This window comes from Bombus huntii, chromosome 13, assembly GCF_024542735.1.
Source record: "Bombus huntii isolate Logan2020A chromosome 13, iyBomHunt1.1, whole genome shotgun sequence".
Taxonomy (NCBI): domain Eukaryota; kingdom Metazoa; phylum Arthropoda; class Insecta; order Hymenoptera; family Apidae; genus Bombus; species Bombus huntii.
Window position 1 is genome coordinate 8,033,434 of NC_066250.1, and position 22,380 is coordinate 8,055,813.

General features: G+C 35.2%; 1 protein-coding gene across 7 annotated transcripts in view; it reads right to left on the minus strand.

Moving 5' to 3' along the window:
• Nucleotides 1-1,210: 1,210 nt before the first annotated feature.
• LOC126872546 (uncharacterized) overlaps nucleotides 1,211-22,380 on the minus strand; it is a 43,334-nt gene continuing 22,164 nt past the window's right edge. For 3 of the 7 annotated variants that reach the window (XM_050632633.1, XM_050632631.1, XM_050632634.1), the window contains exons 2-12: nucleotides 16,755-16,860; nucleotides 16,411-16,636; nucleotides 15,298-15,786; nucleotides 12,945-13,857; nucleotides 12,270-12,383; nucleotides 10,992-11,390; nucleotides 10,090-10,436; nucleotides 9,472-9,987; nucleotides 8,929-9,041; nucleotides 8,626-8,833; nucleotides 5,250-8,532 (exon numbers count right to left, since the gene is read on the minus strand). In XM_050632633.1, the coding sequence (XP_050488590.1) occupies nucleotides 7,968-8,532; nucleotides 8,626-8,833; nucleotides 8,929-9,041; nucleotides 9,472-9,987; nucleotides 10,090-10,436; nucleotides 10,992-11,390; nucleotides 12,270-12,383; nucleotides 12,945-13,857; nucleotides 15,298-15,786; nucleotides 16,411-16,636; nucleotides 16,755-16,845 (3,981 nt within the window). In that variant the 5' untranslated portion in view covers nucleotides 16,846-16,860 and the 3' untranslated portion in view covers nucleotides 5,250-7,967. Of the gene's footprint in view, nucleotides 1,264-1,666; nucleotides 2,095-2,430; nucleotides 3,633-3,937; nucleotides 4,066-5,249; nucleotides 8,533-8,625; nucleotides 8,834-8,928; nucleotides 9,042-9,471; nucleotides 9,988-10,089; nucleotides 10,437-10,991; nucleotides 11,391-12,269; nucleotides 12,384-12,944; nucleotides 13,858-15,297; nucleotides 15,787-16,410; nucleotides 16,637-16,754; nucleotides 16,861-17,190; nucleotides 17,238-22,380 lie in introns of those variants that run through there. The other 4 variants (XR_007692014.1, XR_007692013.1, XM_050632632.1 and 1 more) reach the window with 4 other exon arrangements.

Consider the following 22,380-nt stretch of genomic DNA (forward strand, 5'->3'; position numbering starts at 1 on the left):
TAACATCGATACTGTACCATCCCAGCCAATACCATCAAGAAGACTAACATCAGACAGGAACCGTTGAAAATCCAATGATAGAAATAGAGATTGTGCAAAATCTGTTACAGAACAAAACACAATGAGTGATTGCTAATTATTTGGAAAGTTGGAGATAATGAAAAGTAGAAGTTTATTAAATTCGTAACATTAGTAATAATAAAGACTGAAATTCTAATAAACTTCAATAAGTATAAAAACTGAAACTCTGGAATGAAATTTTAAAATCTAGAAATTAAGAATCTAATGATTTCTTTAAATACGTTTTTCATTTGTTTTATAATTCGATATTAAGACATTAACACTTTATTTATTTTAATAGGAGAGTAACCTAAGAAGATTCTAATCATCCAATATTTCAATCAAACAAAAAGTGTTCAAAGAAAAATATACAGAATAAACATAATTGAAGTACGATATGTAAAGATACTTACATTCTTGGCTTTTGAGCCACTGTTAGAACATTCCCAAAGAAGACGAAGAAGCTGAAGCAGTGATATATCTATAATAAAACATAAACATAATAACCAATAGCAATAATAAAGACCGAAATTCTAATAAACTCTAGTAAGTATTGTTGAGAATTGTGGATCTTTGAGGCCGAAATAATGTTATAGGAACACTAAATTTACACCGAGGATTAATAATAAAATAATAATGTATTTATTTCATGGACGATTCCTTATATATTCATCGATACACATTTGCACGCGTCTCAGCACTTTCTTCTATACCCGACTATAAACCGACTCTTCGACGACCCTTAACCGACTGTGGAGTTTACATTCATCTGTTTTCGAGACACTTCGGACACACATACTTCCACACACTGATATTCACATACAAGTATCTCTACTACGCACTTAACCTAGTCCAGCACAGAAAATTATACATATCTCAACAAGTATATAAATTGAAACTCTAATATAAAAGTTTGAAATCAAAACATCAGTGATTTTTTATGTGCACCAGAAAGTCTTATTGTAATTGAATTTTAACACTTTCAAACTTTATTTCAATTAAAAAAAAGACATTTATAGCTTTCTAAATTATTTCTTAATTAACAATATAACTTATTTCATAATTAACAATAATTCAAACAAAATACAAAAAATTGAACAAATTGAAATACAATATATAAAAGTACTTACATTCCTGAGATCTTACTTGATACTTGATACGACGGACCAGATTCGCAGGCTAAAGAGACACTACCCGCTAGACCTAAACGACAGATTCAACTAGTTATTTAAATTAAGTAACATCTACTTATTTACAATACTTATGTACAAATTATACTTATCTATAACAAGTATTAACTTATTATAAATAATTAGCCATGTTACTGCGCCACGCTAGAAAAATTACTGAAAATTCTCAACGCGAGAATTGATTGTAATTTTAATAAATAATAAAAAAAAAAAATTCCTGAGATCCTGGAGAGGCTTTATCCTCTTGAGAGATGCACTAGCTTTTTCGACCGTTCGTGGGGAGACGCGATTGCCAAGAAGACCGCCAACAAAAGTCGTAAATTCCCGTTGCGATTTCATAATCGATGCCACGAATTGGTCGATCTCCTATTTCAGTTAGAATAATAGAGATGGTTGAACTGATTATAGCACTGAAGTAACAGGTTATAATATACACTTTATTCTAACAACTTTGTAGTAACAAGTTAAATTAATGACTGGTCAATGGACGGAAAACCAGTCAAGAGATATGACTGATCCAAGGATGAAAAACCAGTGAAGTTTGATGACGATGTTGTAGAGGAAAGCTATTGATGGGTGTGTCTAGCGCACGGTACCATCGGATTCGTTGATGGCAATTTTGACTAGGAAGGTGAGGACAATGGTCATTGTCTCTAATTGGACAAGATAATAAATATAAAGAATACTTCAACTAAAAAGATACCTGTTTGGTCTGAAGGAAATTAACTATGAAAATGCTAAGATCTATAGTGAGTCATGGAGATTCTTCAAGGTCCGAAATAAGGATGTGTAAACATCTGGCAGCCATCTTGCACAAGAAATGGAATCCGGTTTGTGTAGTCACCTGAGGTAACAGAATAAAATACCCAAACCCAATGTTTAAAAAATATATTTATATACAGGGTGGTTGGTAACTGGTGGTATACAGGGGGGTGAAAGGGGGTGATTCTATGCGAAAAAAGAAGTCGAAAATATAGAATAAAAATTTTTCGTCTGAGTCTTTGTTTTCGAGAAAATCGACTTTGAATTTTCGCTCGGTACGCGTGTGGTACGTTATAACGGATCTCACTGTAGATCGTTGTCTCGATGGAAAATTAAAAAAAAAATTTTTTTTTTCATTTTTATTCTATATTTTCGACTTCTTTTTTCGCGTAGAATCACCCCCTTTCCGTTTGTACCACCAGTTACCAACCACCCTGTATATAACAAGAAAAATAAAAGACTACGTTATCGTGACCGCTTAAATTATGGTCGACGAACAAGAACTCTAATATCGCGTACAAAATTGTTTGATAAAATTGTATTACTTTCGCGTGTAATTATTTGATTGAATTTGATCAAAACTATCGTAATTTGAAAATATTGAAAAAGACACTGAAGCGTAGTAAACACTGACTCACGACTAACTGATAAACCTCGCATTGCGCGGTCACAAATATTCTCTGGAAATATAGTTCTGTAATAGCGGGCGGAGGGAGGGGTGTGTGCAAAAGAAGGGAAATATCGTTTCGATATTTTTCTTTTTTTCCCTATCGAACGTTTATTTAGAGGATACAGCTATTTTTTTACACTTAAAAGATTATTATTAAGAAATTGGAATAAGTATGAAAAATGTTGGTTGAAAATTATAAAATATTTCTCAATATTGAACAAGTGCTTATGAATACCATGAATGCAATGCAATCATTTGCAAGAATTATATTGTGAATGTTCGTTATTAGAATACGAAATATACACTCCACTATCACGCTATAGTCGCGTGTTATAAATATTCGAAAATATTTGCAAGAATTCAAAAATTCACAACTAAATATCCTTGAAGAGTACTATATAAACGCGCGCGAAAGGTTCCTTTGAAGTATTTGGATTTAACTGCGCGCCATCTCTATGAGAAACGTACAAGTTACAAAATTGCAAGTATACGACGTTAACTGTAGCAAATTCACATAATATAGCAAAAAAATTTAAATTTGGTAAGTGAATGTTACGATACCTATCGAAATTAGTTCAAGCTATTGTTATTAATATTTCTATGTGTCAAACTCTGTCTACACGAAGCTATCGTTAAATTATCAAGAATTATTATCTATATCCCGGATTACCTGGGAACGATAATTCGTTAAAAATTCGTTTGAAATAAGAGAATGATTTCATATATATTCAAATATTTCATAAATATAAATTGTATATCAAATATTACCCATGTTCAAATAAGAAGACAATAGAATTGTTCATATACAGCTGTTTTAGTTAAAATATTATTATTAAAATGAAACATTACCAAATTTCCATGAAGATTCATCGGATTGATGACTAATTGTTGTTGCGTCCATATATTAATATTCCTGTTACTTTTATATTATCCCTGCTATCGATCAATAACTGCACAAAAAATAACGAAATTAAAACAAATGTATAAAATAATTAAACGAAATACAATCAAACTTAAATTTTATTACAAAAGCTTACGATGGGAGCTACCGGTAACAGTATCATTAGGTAAATAGACGACTGTAGAAAAATTGAAATAAGAAATTTCAGGAAACCACTTAATTTCATCACCTTAATGTTAGACGAATCGTTAAATAAACGTGTATTAATTAAATGGTATTAATAAGGAGATATAAACGATAGCAAAAAGATAATGAAGAAATGACGTCACCAATAGGTTAGAATACGTTACACACCTGACTCAACACGAACCTTGTTACTAGTACGAAATAAGACAACTGAATGACCTCTCGTACCTTAGTCTCGCTGCGCAACTTCCAAAGCGGTGGGGGGTCACGCAAGCCGATACGGAAAGTTAAGCGATCTACAAAAAAAAACGTAAACATTACTACACAGTAAACAAAACATTCGTCATCCACGTAACGCTTGTTTCCAAATTTCAAACAAAACATATGTACATCGCGCAATACTTATATCTTACACAATGATAACATCGATTTTTATAAACATCGTACAATAATTCGTAGCCCTACTGACAGCATTGAGTACCAAAAACACATTTGTCTAACTTGGAACGAGAAAAAGAAAATAAAGCTACTGACATTGTATATACAATTTCGTAAAGTTATAAATTCTAACATGACTGCAATAAGCTTTCCTTAAAAATGGGTAAACAAGGGGAACCTCGATCGATCAAACCATGAAAGAAAAATGGCGGCCCGGAACGAACGAAATCGCGATCTCTCAAAGAACTAACGAACCTACACGACGCACCCCCGGCACGAAATAACTCCAAATTTCAGCGGAAAACCCAAGGATTGACCGTCACCGGATTCCTATTTCGCCGCTCGAATTGCAGCTACTTAGCTCCTATTACTTGCCGTTATTATATTATAATTATATTATTAATAATTATACCAGTTATAAGATTAACTGCTTTGCTGTATAGAGTGGGCTGCCGCCTATGTGTCGTTCGACTTGAGGATCACTGTGCGCTTCGTTGCGTAGGCTGAGCCTCTTTCACTTCTGTAAGGAAGGTTGCCTGCGTGCAGGAATATTTTGGACGATTTTTAATTGTCAATAACTAAAAAGCAAAGCCGAAAAGGCAATTTTTTATTCTTGATTTTCGTCTTATTTCGGCTTCACGAATCACGCCTTAAATTTTCTGACATAACCGAACACCTTGTATATTATTCAATGTTTATTTAACGATTCATTGAACATTAAGATAATGAAATTAAGTAATTCTTCGAAATTTTTTCTGTCATTTTTTCTTTAAACGTATATTTTATTGCTAGTATTACCGACAGCAATTACGTTCTTGTATAGAACGTATAATTAGAAGATTTGTTAGGATATTAGCTACATTTTCATTCTTGAAATATCTTATCTGAGAGAGAGGGTGGGGGAGAGAGGATTGAAATAACACGAAAGAAATAAACACTAAAATAGAGAATCGAATCGATTTCGCTGATCGAATCTCAGGGATTTTACGAATCGTTTTAGGGCGCTCAGGAACATATGGGTAAGAAAATAGAAATTGTAAAATCGTTTTCTATATAATTTAATTCAAGAAGGCATAATAAATATTTTCTCAAGGAATAACAGCATCTGTACAGAATAGTACTTTCATCGTTTGCAACAAATATAAAATTACAACTATACAATTCGAGAATAAATAACATCGTGATAATTTTATTATAGTAAACAATTTCTCTCGTGTAAAGCTATTTAGGAAGGATTGCACTTTCCAAACCCGAGGCACTTGCTTCGTGTATACGGACTGAAAAGTTTGCAGTTTCTATTTTGTTCTTCTACTATGCTCTATGATGTAGAACAAAAGCCCTGCAACTTCCGTCAAAACGAGCGATCCGTTATAATAATTATATAATCGTCTAATCTATGCCCGATATAAAAAAAAAGAAAAGAATAAAAGAGAAATTTATCACCACTAAGTACTATGATAAGCGTGTTCGACGTGATGTAACGATGTAACATGCAACGTGATTGATTCTTTTTTCCTTTTTCCGTCAACGTTTTGACACAGGCGAAAACTGGATATACGAACGAATAATCAAAAATTTTGTGCGTAATATAAGAATGTTATGACTCGGTGAAATGGACGATACGAAGCGACTAAAAATTGGAATTAGAATAAAAGATTAAAAATACTTTGTGTGTTGATTTCTTCAGTCATTTCTGGTAACAGAACTCAACTTGATAATATAGTAATGGTTTATAACATTTATATACTATCGCATGATGCCTGAATTTTAGTCGAATTTAAGCGTTAGGAACATATTCTTTGGATATGTAAGAAAGCAAAAATGCTGTTAAAAAGTGGTCGATATCAAAACTAAAAAATATAGTATAATCCTTCGACTAACCTAAGATAATCGAAGAACGAACATGATGGCGAACTTTCTAATAAATACAAAAATAAATATAATATTTCGTTAATAAAGAAATATTCTACACACCGTGGTGTAACAACGTGTAACAAAGGATAATATCATTTTTGGTCGCACTTTATTAAAATTCAAGCAACCTGTATACGTCTGTGCACGTTAGGATGATCAATAAGATATTTTTAAGAAGATTCGATTAAAATTTCTCTTGAAAATTACGAGGAAGTCTTAGAGAATTCTTATGACATCTCAATGTCAATTGTTTTACGTTTTTGTTAAAACTTCCGTCTTTCATTTGTCAACCATACGCGTAATCGATCGTATCAATATAATATTAACATATATTTCTAACAACTTGTTTCTACAAGACGCTTAATGTTATTGCACCTAAGTAACAGGAAATTTTACCCGTCTCGAGCTACGTTTATCTTATAACGCTAATCGCGTTAAACACTAAAATAAATTGCTTCGACAAGACGAAGCACGCGATCAGAGGAATTCAATATATGTATATATGAAATATATTTTACAAAACATGAAGTCTCGATCAAAGTATCTTGGCTTAAATCAATAAATAGTTTTACTAATTGTAATACCATGTATAGTAATAGTAACTATTCCACTTGCTTTCCTAGCGAGGATCGAGTGTTATTTATAGTATCGAGTAATTATACTGCAGTCACTTTTCTCGACTCAAATCGACGAATATATTGCATAAAAGATAGGTCAAAAAATATATATATACTTGGAACGCAAAGGGACATACCGGTCCCTTTCCCCCGTTTTCTTCTTTTAATTGCATATTATTCTTTTCACGAACTTCTGTCTTTTCGAACATGTTCGCATAAAGAAGAAAAAATACGTTTTTCTTTTTATATAAATGTCATGGTTGCATGCGTGAACGCTTAATGTTTCATCGTGTAAAATATTGCTCTGTTTTTCTTCGGTTTTGTCCTCCAAAAATGCGCCAATTTCGCAACGAAGTATCTAAACGTCGACACGATTGCTTGGAAAGATATGCAGTCTGTTTCGAAGGAAATCGTACAAAGTCCTACATACCTCAAGTATCGAGAATGTTTGGACAGGGAAATGCTGCTTACGAAACACTTTACGTAAATACGATACTGTATCCGTTTATCTGTCGTTCTCCTTTCGATTATCATTAAATACAACGTATCTAACCGAAGCAGCCTTTCGCTTTTTTAGTTTATTTCTTACTCGGCGCGAAAACAATGGAAATTTCTACTTCCAACAATAAAATAATTCGCTCGATGTTATATTCGATTATTAAAATATCTTTACTGTGGAAGCAAATAGAGATATTCTAGGAGCTTACTTTCAATTTTTTCCGAATATATGTGCGAATACAGGTAACTATGTTTCGCTCTTTTCAGAAATCCTCGGCATTGTTGCGTTAACTGTTCGGTAACTTAATTTTTCTATTACATCAGTCTCAAATGTAGATTAAGCGAAAATAGTTGTCCACCAAAAGATCATACCGGTATTTTCGCTCGCTCCAACTGATCGTTTCTCGTCTTCGTAACTGGAACCTACGGTAGATTTCATACACCATAACTAAATCGGCAGGATTTTAATCTCCAGTGAATCGAACGAGCTATACAATTGCATATCTTTCCGACTCTAAAATACGGTTCGAATAAACCACACATTCACCATCGTGAAAAACTATTCGTTCGGAAGCACACGCCTGTTTCGATTCAAACAACAATGGCCATGAACCGATTTACACGCTCGTTTTCCTATACGATATTTTCGCATATTTTCCGAGTACGCCCTCGGCGCGCCTATAGAAGTGCATCATCGATTTCTGTCGTGAAATCGCGTGCTTCCTTTCCTGTCAAAGAATCGACACGTGCTCCGATTTTCTATTCTCTGACAGCATAGCTACCCTCTCGTCCGCTTGAACATTGCCGCCGTTTTTATGATCGAGACTGTTCGACATTCCTGGCTGAATGTTGACGTACCTGTGCGCCGGTTCGTCCTTTCGTTTGAAATTTTGTAAAATCATCGGCGGACCCGACGAAGACTCGTCGGAATTCGATAACAGAGGCCTGCTACTCTCTACATCGGAGAGTCCAGTGCCTAATAACGTGTCTTGATTTTGTTTGTCGTCGTGACCATTGATGTCCAACAAAGGAGGACTGGATATAGCCACGGGACTCGATGTCGACGTGGATGATCGAGTCGTAAAGTTTTCAGGTGGCCAGGATAACGAAAACTTTCTGATGTTCTCGTTTAACTGTATCTCTAGTTGTCCAGTGTGCTCGATTTGCACGCTGGCCAAAGGAACGTCTAAACACGGTGATAGAATTCGGGGATTCGTTGCTAGAAAGTCGACGATCTCTGGAGCTGTTGGTCTCTTTGTGTGGTCCGTTCTCCAGCAAGAGTACATCAAATTTTCTCTGTGAAATGGAAAAATAGGGCGAATGTTTAATTATTAAAATTCGATAAAGGCTGAGTATGATGCGACTAAAGGATAATTAGATTGATCTTACAATTGTAATTTGACTCCTTTCGGAACTCTCAACGAATTCCCATTCTTGACGTGAGTGAGTACCTCGTTGTTGCTCATCCCTTGGAAGGGGAAGCTACCAAACGTGATGATTTCGTAAAGAAGGACGCCATAGGACCAAACGTCCGAAGATGGAGTGAAGATTCCAAGGCCCAGGGACTCTGGTGCCATCCATCTTACTGGCAGCATGCCTAAAACGAGAATCGTTCGTTTGTTAATCAGCATTCGCGAAATCGAAGCCAGTGAATTTTTCTGGTAGATTATAATAAAATCGATATAGTTATACCTCTTCGATTAAATTTGTAATAGTCGTTCTCGTACATAGGTCTCGTCATTCCGAAGTCGCCAAGTTTGACGATGCGTTGAGCATTTACCAGGCAATTACGAGAGGCAATGTCTCTGAAAAAGTAAAATTAACCCGTGACATCAAAGCAAGGATAATTATCGTGTTGATAATTGCACTCTCCGACAGCCACGATAAATCGAAGTGTTTGCACACGATACACGATCATTACATTTTATTTTCAGCAAGTATGCGTGCCTTGTGAATATAAAATCATTAGTTGTTAGTAGCGCAAATTTGAAAAAGGTATGCGTTTATATAAGTGAATATTAAAAAAGATAGAAAGAAGATATATGAAAGAAGTAATTCTGAAACTTGAAATGATACATCAAAAATGTTTATCAAAAAGAGAGATTTAGAAAATTGATACAACAAAGTCGACCGTTTCATATATTACCCAGTTATTAAGACTGTTTACAATTTTTAGTAGATGATATTTTGCTTATTTTAATCGTTTATCTTAGAAAGTTAAAGTTTTCAACGTACCTGTGAACATACTTCAATTGAGCCAAATAACTGAGAGCCCTACCCACGTCCAGTGCCATCGCAGTTAGTTTTTTATTAGAAATCTCATCCGAGTCTTCGTAATTCTGATCGTTCACGAGGTGTCTTCTGGCGAGAAGATACGTCTTTAGATCGCCATAAAGCATGAACTCCATAACGGTTAAAACCGGCTCACTCTTAATGCATACGCCCAACAGTTTGATTATGTTCTTATGCTCGAATCTTTTCATTACTTCCACCTCGCTGAGGAAGTCTAACTTCTCTTCGGTAGAGCTTCCGAGTTTTAGAGTTTTCACAGCAACGGCCAGCCAGCCTTTTTCTGGGAATAACGCCTCACCACCATAAACCGTTCCAAATGCACCCTCGCCCAATTTTCGATTGATAACCACCCTGTCCCGAGGTATCTCCCATTTATCTAAGTCGGACGTGTCCGCGTGAGCAAAGTCTAGACCTAGAGACTGGATGTATTTTTCGTGTAGACGCACTTTCTTTTCGTACCTGTTAAGAAGGAGATTAGGATAAATGGATGCATAAAAATTCACAGTCTAGATTACGTATATTATAATATATTATAATATGTGAAATTTGTTGATTGCTCACTTTCTCTTGATGATAATGAAACCAATGATCACCAGTATCCCCAGTAAACCAAATCCAAGGAAATTGACGATCACAAACGCGACTTCACACGATACGTTCACGAAATCTGCAAAGCCCGCGATGACGCATCGTTGTGGTGGTTCCGAGCCATCATCTGGCATACTATTTGATAACCAAATCAAAGCTGAGACGTTTAAGTCCAATGTACCACCCACGACTTCGTGCTTTGTCTCCGATACGTTAGGATAGAAGTTACCGACCAGATTAGTTTTGTTATTGACGAACTGAACGATATTGATAACAGAGTATCTCGAAGGACCACCGAAGAATTTGATTCTTCCAGACACCTAAACGGTAATTTAATAGTAAACTAATGGTAATAAATTTTCTCATATAATATATGAAGAAAATAATACTTTTGTGATTGAAATATTGCCAGGACTATAGTTATTATTAGTGGAATTCTACGGAAGATATGGATTATTGGCATCTTCTGCATAATAGTAACAGAATTAGTAATACAAGAACAGACATAATGCAAGGCAATTTTGCAAATTACGCGCCAGTTTATTTCCCTGTTTTGTGTAACAGAAAATACTGTAAAATTACGATTTGTCAATTCGCTAACATTATTACTCGGCAAATATTTTCTTTCATTTTCTCTTTAAATCTCTGTTCTCGCCGTTGCAAAATTGAACTTTAGGGTCGCAACGAAAACCTGATAAAGCCGAAAATTAATTTCAGCTGATTCGATTTTAAATGAGACGACACATGAAAAAGTAATACTTCCTAAATGCGGGTACTGTTATATTTGAAAAATTAGCAATATGATCGATGTACTCTCAACTGTTACAATTATTTACAACTATTTGTTATAAATATTACAATTATTTTCTACGTACCCCATAGAAATCCGTTTCACCGATGATATCCGTCATCCGATTGATAGTCTGCTCGCTATGGAGGTCAAAAACGTAACTTTGATTTTCGCGGAGAAGCCGATCCATTGCGTAAGCGTACGTCCACATGGCATCGTATGCGAAACCAGCATAATTCGATGGTGGTTGTTCTTGATTAAAACAAGACTTCTCGTAATTATCGCGCCATTGGCGCACCGTTATTCCTTCCTGCATAATTTCATCGTCAGGAGCAAAATATGCATGAGAGAGACCAAGATAGCCGTTTATCGCTTTAAACATTTGTGCAGAGGTACAAGGCACTTGTTCTTCGTTCTCCTTATTGAATCGGTCCGTATCGTACCATTCTGGTCGAAGCCAAAGAGGCAAAAACCACACGTAACCCTTCAATCCCAAAATATCCAGTTAAAATTATGGAATTGAGATTTTTTTGGTGATTCGATCTTTTTCATAGACACTCAGAGGGCGAGATATTGTCGCCTTTGAATATTTTATAAAATGAAACGAGTCGATTTCGATGGATTGTTTTCTATTTCGAAGGTGCCGTAGCTTGCAATAGTTTAGATTGTATATTTAGATTGAAAAATTTCTAGAAATTTGATATGATTTGATCGTTTTCCCAGACATCCAGAACGAGAATAGGAAAAAACATGGAATTTGGAAATTGTATAAAATGACACGCGTCACGGCCACACAAGTAAAATAAAAGGTAAAGTTTGTGACTGATAGAAAAGAGCTTAAGGAGAGTGACGGAACAACAATTGTATTAGATATAACGCGTCAATTCATTGAAATTGTCGTTTTCTATAATCGTCTTTAACGGTAAAATCGTTGTCGTTTCGCGATTTACGTTACGATATTTCATGATAGTACAAATTGTTCAATAGGTTGGGCTTGAAATCTGTCTATTTGCTATGCATAGAGATTGACGACGAACCAATTACAGACATGAAATACGTGTATGTATTTAGAATGGCTATTTTTCGTGATTAATTATTATCATAAAGAAACTATCGAATTTGTGTGTATGCGATTTTGATAAAATTCTTGCGTTAACTTTATGCTACTATTATCAAAACGCTGTTTCAATAAACAAAGTCAGATAGAAGGAACGAAAATACATATCTACAAAACTAACGATAAATGTACGACGAACTAGAAACTACTTTACAGCATAAAGTGTATATGAAACTAATCGAATATATGTCAAATATTTTAAAATTATGTCAAACAAGTTTTAGTTATGGCTTTTCATAAAATTACCTGGACAGCTGTCATCTCTAATCTGTACGCTTCGCACATTACTTGTCTGGCCACTTGATCATAAACATCGGCGATGATGATCTTTGCCTTCTTCTGCTTCAGATCTTGCAAATACTGCGAAATGATAACATTCTTAATAACTCTATCAAACTTAATTTGTTGCCTATCATATAAACAATATACTAATTAATGATTTTTATCTTTAAAAAAACTAAAATCCTCTCCTCGAATATTTCCAGCGAATGATAAAAACTAGATTATAACTTTACTAACGTTCAGCCATTAAATTTTTGCTATTCTGTTCATCATTAATGTCATCGATGCTTATTAAAATTCGTTTTCGATAAGAAAACCAAGGACAAAAGACAAAAAAAATTATCGTCTCAATAAATTTACAAGTGTTGCTCAATGTCCTCTAAGGCTAACCTTCTATCTTAATCGCACGAATAGATAATTTTACTCATCATTATCATAATAGCATATGAATATGCATGCACAGTTATTTTCCATAAGTTCTATACGTCTAATCCTTTACCGTATACCATATCACTGCGGTTTATTCGTCAAAATGTGACTTAATTGTGTAAATAATCAAATACTATATTCTATAGGGATATAGCGACAACCTTCGTGATTGAAGGATTCCAAATTGAGAAAGAAAAGAATGGTTATTACCTTAGTCATCACAACTGCCTCTCGTTCCCTTGGAAACTTTGCATTCGCCACAAATGCAATTCCATTGTCCCTAAGTATATCTTGCATATAAGATATATACTCCGTATACTTCTGTCCATCCTCCGTCAACGAAGCTACTCTCTTCCAGCCCAGTTTCTTCAACAGTTGCAAATAAACGTGCTTATACTGCTTGTTCTCGCCGATAGTCCGAAAGAAGTAAGGATATTTGGTACGATCGTTAAAGCTCGATCCTTCGGCGCTATAACTGATGATCGCTGTTCTGTAATGCTTCGAGACACCAACCAAAGGTTCGACCGTTTCCGAACAAGCGGGCCCCAAGACACCAATCAACTTATCATACTGATTGAGCACTATGTAATCGATGAACGATCTCATTACCATATCCGACTTACATTGACCATCGCTAGCTAACATTTTAAGATCATAATTTGTAAGGACCGTATTGTTCATATTGATCGCCTTCTTCGCCATTCTGGCTGCGATTAATATCGATTTCCCTGAATAGAAGGCTTCGTTCATAGGAAATATCCCACCAACGTATAGAATATTTTTGTCGGCGGTATTCGGCATCCATTCTTTGAGAGTATAATTCAGATTGTCCTTCAACCAGTCACACGCGATTTGTTCTTCGTGGACGGTTCCAGAAAAATTATTGTGTCGATAAATCAGATCTTCGTACATTTCCCGTGTGAATTTCGCGTGACTAATCGCTTCGAATGCCAATTTCGCGGCGTACTCAAGTTTGCTCCAGACTAGCTTGGTTAACCTGTTGGATTCGTATTTGCATTCGATTTCTAATTTCGTCGTGCCACAACGGCCGAATTCGACAGTGACAAAGTCTCTCTCGTTTGGTACCACGCTGCTTGGCGTCCAATGCAAAAAGACCAGAGACCTGAAAAATGAGAATACGCCTTCTTGTACGCGATCAAATACGAAACAAGACGTAAAATGGAGACGCGTGTTTTTCGAGACGATCAAATAAAAGCAGGACGACGATGTCTACAACGGCTGGTCGATAATAAAAGAAACGTAAAATGTTTGCGCGTACAAAATGTTTTCGGCGTCTGATTCTATTTTGAGGCGACGTTTATTGCGCGACACGGTCATCGCGGAAATAATATTGACCTCGAGTAAACACGAATTTTCGATCAGCCGAGCGTTTCGTTCGACAACGATAACGAAACGGGCTCGATGTAATTTTCCTTGTGTAGGAAATTAAATATACACGAACACCGCATATCGTGAAAGAATTATGGAAATTCAAGGTGTTACAAGTTTTTTTTGCCGCAATCGTCTCGGCACGAGCAAAAGTAAAAAAAGAAATCTTGTACGAATGAAAACCGATAATCGGTTAGTTAAGAAAGTATGATTTTTCATTCAATAAAGCGTAAAAACACATTGTACGCATTGTACAAACGAATATGTATGACTGTATTCGCCTTGAAAGTATTACACGTTTTTATATATACAATACATACATATATATTCTTGTCTGATAAAGTTTTTAATTTACAGTAAATCCGCAAATAAAAAGCTCGACATCTGACGATCTTGAGGCTAAAAAATTAATCTTTCTCGATTTGTTCATCGTTGTTAATGTTCGTTTAACGTTTATTTCGGATAAAAGATCAATTCGATATTATTTCGTATTTTTGTTGCAACTTTTCAATAAAACATTTACGAAATTGTATTTATACTATATCTTTTCCTCATCGTTAGTCGTAAAACGCAAAATCTTATGCAAAATACCTGTGTTGTGCTTCGGATACAGTGTTACGCAATGGTCTCAGGTCATCAACGTTATAATAGAAATTAAGTATACTTTTAGAAAATGTTTCTAGGCAGTATTATATGGTAATAAAGATTTGCATACCACCTCTCTACTATTTCTCACCTATTAACGTTAGAAACGTTACAATAAATAGATCACTGATTCAAGCTAACTCAAGTGTGATAAACCGTGTGTGAGATCACTTGAAATGTATCATATCAATTAGAAGGGGAAAGAAAGTTAAAAACGAAATCAAGCTTTTATAATATCCAAAATAAAATGGCCAATGATACGGAATTTATTACGTTATTCGGCATTAAAATAGAAATCATTAATAGTAGTAATTATATGAAATTCATCTCGAGATAATAACTCATCTATATCTCTAAGGTAATGTCAAATTGTTAATAATATCAAGCACCTTCCAATCATTCGTAAAAACAAAACGTTTCTGTTCGATAGTCCAAGACTTTTGCGCGACCCTGCATCTCCGTAAAAATAGAAGTTCCGATTGAGACCAGCCGCAACGTTCATTCATTGAGAAATGTGTCAAATAAATACCTATCATGGGTTAAATTTCGTATAAGCAACAGCTCCTTGGTCAAAGTTTCAGTCACGTATTTCAAGTTCGGCCCCACCCAGGCCACTTTGACGTATAACTTCAACTGGTCGATGTGATCCTTGACAAAGTCAGTAATGTTGCCGTAACTAGTCAATAATAGAGCGCATGGTTTCCCCTGACACCACTCGGGAATGTACAATCCATCTTGACAAAACGATTGCTGGCAGTAGTCAGCCTTGGTGGCTGGATTTATAGTGAAATTTCGAATGTTGTCCAACGTGAACTCGTCCACATCGAAACGTGCAGCTGTTTCACGTTTAGTGAAGATTATCCAACTGTCGCCAGGTCTCGATAACGCAACGGGAACGAACCAACCGAAATGACCCGGCGGAGCAATGGATCCGCATTCCTTCACGTCGAGTGAATTTTGCAGCGACATCGTGTCCAGATGTGTCGGAATCCAGACCTCCATGTTCACCATTGGAACTCTGTTCGAAGAAATTAATGATTTGTCAATGTCAGGCTGTCTCTCTTTGAACCTCTCTTGGGATTGGAATTCGAATCTCTTGAAATTTCCTTGTAAAATTATAGTTGCTCGTGAAAACATTCGAACACTTATCTCAAATTTTAAACATTCTCTATATTTATCAGATGACATATGTAGTGGTTCTTCGGTTTTCGATCGATAATTTTTTGATAATTGCTCTTTGTTCCGACGTTTCATGACCGTTTCAGTTCACTTCTTCAGGGAAGAAACAGTGTCAGCGAAACTGAAGAAGCGATATGGAATCTCCTGAAGGAAGAAACTTTTAGCGAAGTTGAAAGACTATACTGCAATGTCCTCGAAAAGTCGAACCAAAGTGCGCCTATCAAACACACGATGGAAACCCGAAGAATCACAGATATGTCAACTTCTTGAAATCTTTTATGAACGTATTATATTCATATATACGTATTGTAGGGAATATTTTCCGTTGTAACGAGCTTTAATTTATTATTTAATTTAATTGTAAATATTAATTTAAAATAACATAAAATTGTAATTTAATTGTAAATAAATCTTCGTTTTAAAGATAAATATCTATAGTACAAGAGTAAACAGTATATCTTACTGTTCCGGATTATTGAACGTTATATCGCCAGACAATCTATCGAAAGTGTCGTTCGGCATGAATTTGTCTTCCATTTCAAAGATAGACACTCCCGAATAGCCAAGCACCTCGGTCAAGAAAATCTTCATGATTATGGTGGCCAACCTGTGGGTGACTCTTTCAGACACTTCGAAGTTAAGATTCAATGGTTGTCCATCCATGTGAATCAATCTCTTTGGATTGACTTCTGTCAAAATAGTAATCCTCTAATTAATTTCTTATAGCGGTTATAAGTCGGTCGTGAAGCGCGACCAAGGAGAAAAGGTTCGTAAGTGGTCAGACGAAACGTTTAGGCTAAAATTTACCTTCGCGCGTTACCAAACAACGATTCGAGACGACGATCTTCATGACGGTCATGAAGACCAGCATGGTCAGTAGAGATCCAATCCTCAACATTGTGATTTTCTCTTCCTGTAACAAACGAATAATCCATTGTTATTTTAAACACTTATACCGAGCTTCGAAAAATTTTATTACTTATTTTACATTCTCTTTTGACGAATTTTTTATGTTTCCTCGACTATCTAGGAAAGTTTTCAATTCCACAAAATAATATTTGAAAGATAGAAATAATCAATTATCGGGGAAATTGATTTTATTCACTACGAAACATCCGCTTCTTCGTAATCGTTTTATTTTTGTAGGAGTTCGATGTTGTTCAAGACAGTCTTTCCGTAATAAATATACGTATAACCAAAGATTCGGAGACTTTCTAACACTTAAAGCTTTTACGAAACGTACCATCGGCACATACGTACGTATACACGCATATATTAAAGACAAATCGCGTCAATACAAAAGTCTCTCTAGCTAAATTGCTCCTTATCGATGATTCTTGAGTAAGTGTAGTGACGTTTCTCGCAGTCCGGTTACCAAAAACAGTCATCGACTATGGACTTTCCGAACATTCACTCAATCATCGTGTCGAGCTCTCCGCCCAGCCATAAATACGCCGCAGAATTTTATGTATTTCTGTTTCTATGAACATAACTAAAGAAATGTAATTTGAATAAAAATTCGTTTCATTTATCAAATGTCATAGTAGATACTCTACTCTGGATATTTTATGTACTTCTGCATATTATATGCAAGGTGTGCGTTTTTGCATCATAAATGCATGAAAATCCGCAATCTAGTCATAAATTATAGTAAGACTAAATATCAGTGAGCTATCTGCCGTCGCATCGTCTCGGAAATGCGACACCGCTAACATATTCCATTCAAATCACGTATATTTGATATCAAGAAATGTAATCGAAGTCAACCTAAAGCCATAAATGTGCATTTCCATAACCAAAAAATACACATATACATGTATACATGTAATAGAATTGTATTGATTTTTCGGTTTTGCACATGGATATTTATTAATACATTATATATATGTATGCCCAAATATAACAAAATAAATTAAATGTCCTAATCAAACTTAAGTAGGATAACGACAAAAGCATCTGCCATACCAAGGTAGATAAGAATTTGACAAAGTATGACGCGCATTCCACGATTCAATGGACGTTCTCTAGTAGGATATAATAAGATTCAGACTGAGTCTCGTAGGTTACAGTCCAGTTAACAATGCAACGGCTTGAGTATAAATAGCAACGACGTACAGTGGCAGTGATCCTACGTCAACCGAAGAACACACTCCCGTTCATAAGTATTAAGACACCTGCTGACTTCATGTTGTGTCAATTCATCTAACGTATCACAGCAACATTTAATCTATCGGAATTCTGTATTCATGCAAAGTTACGACGTATCATATACATAGGAAAAATTTGCTAAAGGTGTTTGCAAGGCTTAATATAGCAAGTTATAGTAATTAAAATACATTGGATTCTCTTCCACAGTTTTTCAAAGCCTATCGAGTAATAATACGAACGCTGAAATTGATGAAAATAGTGATCGAAAGACACGACACATATAAATAAGAAAAGATTCAATTTAATACTAAATTTACGAGCTCGTTGTTGTAATATCGTCTAACGTTCCGGATAAAATATTAATTCTTAGAGGTTTTGATCATTTCCCAATACTTCTTCGAGTTACTTAAATAGTCGAATGTTCATAAATGTAGAATTGAATCATCGCAATTAATTATAATATCGAATACGAATAGGAAATTTTAGTGAACTCTGCTTATAACAAACTTTATAGTTCACTTCACAGAAATTAACTATTGCGTGTATATTCTGGAATAGTAAAGATAAGCGTCCTTCGCTATTAGAAACCTTCGGACCTTCGGACTCTTTTGTGAGCGCGTTTGTTTACAATGATGAGCTTAGCAGAAACGCGCGCGTTGCGTCGCCAAGACATCGACGAAGGTGACAAGAAGCAATGATCGCCACGTGCTATTCTTAGCCATCGCTCGGGCGCTTTGACTTTTCAACTCGTGGGCGAATGAACTGCGCCGTTTCTTCTTCTTCTGATCGTCACACGCCATTCTTGATTTCCACCTCGGTCACTTTTATTTTCGATTCGAACTTCTTCGAAGAACTAGGTCGACTGCATAGCTTTCCGTGGAAAACCATGTTCCGTGACTAACTTGTTGTTCAAGCGATACAGTTGTTGAAACTGTTCGGTGAAATGTAGCTGTTCCTGGAACACAATGAGTTATAGCTCCGTTCGAGTATTGATCGCTGATCGTTGATTATTGATTGATTTGTGTATTGAGTAAGCGTAGGTTTGATTCGACGGAATTCGTCGTCGTCTTTAAGATATCAACGATCGTTGATCTATCAGATTTATTCGTAGATATCTGAAAAATTCTTTTCTTCTGTACAATTCTTTTGGTGCACAATTTATTTATCGGTGATACTTTTAATGTATAAAATTGATATCCAATTATTATACTTGCTTTCATATTTGTTAACGCTATCGTCAGTTACGTATGTTCTAAAGACAAGAATTTGAAACATGTACTGTAGGATTCTTTTTTTTTTGTATTTTATGTGGAATTCTTGGCATTTTCCCAATCTTTCTTTTATAGATTATTCTTCAATTGCCTTTGGACTTTTATTCGACACGTTCCTCAGCCAAATATGTTCTCTTACAAGTTCAAGATCTAGATCTCTGTGTAGCGAATAGGATAATTTTATCTGAATAGATTAGTTGTTTCTTAAATACACTACTGAACCATCGATTCTACTGCCACATTTAGTATAGTACTGAAAAAAATTACCATGTATAGAACTTTGTCGCATATTACATTCCAAGTCACTCGTTTTCTCATATTTGTATAAATAAACGTTGTACATAAAAAGAACACATCGATTTTTACATAGAATTAGAGCGAAACTTTATAAAAAGCTCTATAACAGCTTTTCCCTTTACAACTAATTAAATTAAGATCACTTCAAACGACGATTTTATCAAGATATTAAACAGTATAATTAGGTTAAGGATAAGATCTATCTGAAACGGATAAGAGTGAATTAAATACATGTGTCTTTAAGACTCGGCACGAGCTTCGGCAAATTAGAAGAAGTAGGAATTTTTCAGCGACTCTTGGCTGACGTTAGACTTTGCAAATTGTTAGTACAATATTTAAATATTCAATATGTCGTAGTACAGTCAATTCACGAGCAGAGACGACGCTGGTTCTTCTACTTTGTGCATCATGCAACTACGGTTTCATCCAGATGATCAAATGATTCGCGTGGTGAATAAACGAATACGTATTTGTTGAAATAGGCAAATTCGTCAATGGCCTAAACGCTTACAGTGTTCGTGCAAATATTTATACTCGTTAACTTTTTTTGAAAATCGCTCAACCATAAGCCAACTATAGAATTCAAATGTACGAAATGTTCGATCGACGAAGGAATATTGGCGGATCTTCCTTCGATATCGTTCATTAGATTAATCAATAAAATACTCGAGATTAAATATCAGTACGCGATTGTAAAAATAATTCGTATTTGTTTGTATAACCTACACGACTCAGTGAATAATCCTCGTAAATCTTAGAATCGATAAATCAAGCTGGATCATGTTTACTATTAATTACATGAATAATTTGCAATGTGCTTCTGGTTTCTTTTATTGCACAGAAGCAATTCACGTACAATACTAATTGCACACATCTACCGATCTACGATAATAAATCATATGCAACTACATCGGGTATTTCTGTCCTTCTATCCCAGTTTTAACTGCGTACGTTTATCGATTTTCAGTTATTATTAGTAAACGAGACCCTGAATTGTGCGTGACGTAAAACAATTTCACCTTGTTCAGAGAAACCTGAGAACCCCACAATAGTGCGAGCTGCTATTAATTGACAAAAGGCAATCAAAAAATAAGACCTCAGGGACAAGATGAATGCATTTAGTATCAGCTAAAACAGAATATCGAGCTTTCCATTTACATCTTTAATAATTTATGCCATGCTCCTTCGCAGAAATTCTTTGGAAATTATGATTCAGGACTCCCAATGATGTTATGCTAATCGGTCGAGTGACATCATTATTCAAATTTTCTGTAATTTACCCTAAAAATAAAAGTATTATCCTTTTTTGTTGAAATCTGAAAATTATAATTCAACACATCCAACGAATCGTTTTAGTAAATAATCGAGGAACGTCATCATTTATATTTCGAGTAATTTGCATTCAAAACTAGTTCCTTCATAGAAATCCTTCCAAAGTTGTGATTCAGAGTACCCAACAATTCGCTAGACTATTCTAGTATATCAAATATTGTAAAAATTTATATTTCCTGTATATTATTCCAAGAACTAAAGCAGTACCATGCTTCTTCATCGAGATTCCATGACAATTATCCTTCACGACACTCGGCGATGCGATTCGCTATATTATCCATAATTGATCGAGTGATACCATACAAAATTTGCATTTCATGTAATTTTATTCAAAAACGGAGGTAGTTAATATACTTCTTCATTGAAATGGGAAGAATTTTGAAAATTACGATTCACGACATCCAAATATTCTCTGCATCGATCAACCAAGTGCACCACCATATTTATTTCGTGCACGTATTTACTATATCTAATTTAGAATGATTTGCTTCAAAACGAAATTGGTATACCTTTTTATCAAAATATCTTGGAAATTATAATTCAAGATATAACTAGCTCTATTAGTCGATCGATATACATTTTTCATAATTTATTTCAGAAACAAAAGTAGCATTAAAGTTTTTAAAAAAATAGTAGTAAAGATTCGCTATACCGCACTATACGTACCACCATTTACATGGCCAGGTAACATGCACTAGAAATGAAAATAGTATACATACTTCTTTGGAGATTACGATTTAGCACGTTCAATGATTTGCCACGTTAGTCATCAGAATTTCACCATCCAGAATGACTTATACACCCTCGATAACTAGACTGAACCACGTATATATGTACTTGACAACGATACCACAATTTATCGGAACTAGCGCAGATATTTTCATCATCGTTACGTCACTCCTGTAGCCTATTATGAAGCAATGAAGAAGGAAAATACCAGCGTATCGACGCGGCATTTCAAAGTGGGCGATAAATGACGCAGGAGACGACGTTTCGCACGTAGCGAACCTTGCCCGCAATTTACTGCCTTGGGAGAATTAATCCGGACCCGATCTATGACCCGATCGATGAATAAAACATTATGAGAGACTAATCGAACGATGGAAATAATTCGATTAATTTCTTTATACTTTGTCCCGTCAACCAACCCCCTTGTACGTCGTATTCTCGATGCGTGATATAGCGTAAAACAGCTGAAAGGAATAAGCCACTCGGATACGTACGTAGTATCGTTTATGTTCCACGACTCATGATATATATCGAAGGTAAACATAATAACATTTGCTCTAGATTTTCCTATTAAAACGAACGAGTAGGAATGAGAGGCAAACGAACTCCGTTTGGTTGCGGAATTGAATACTTGGACGAGACTCAAGAAGAATTGA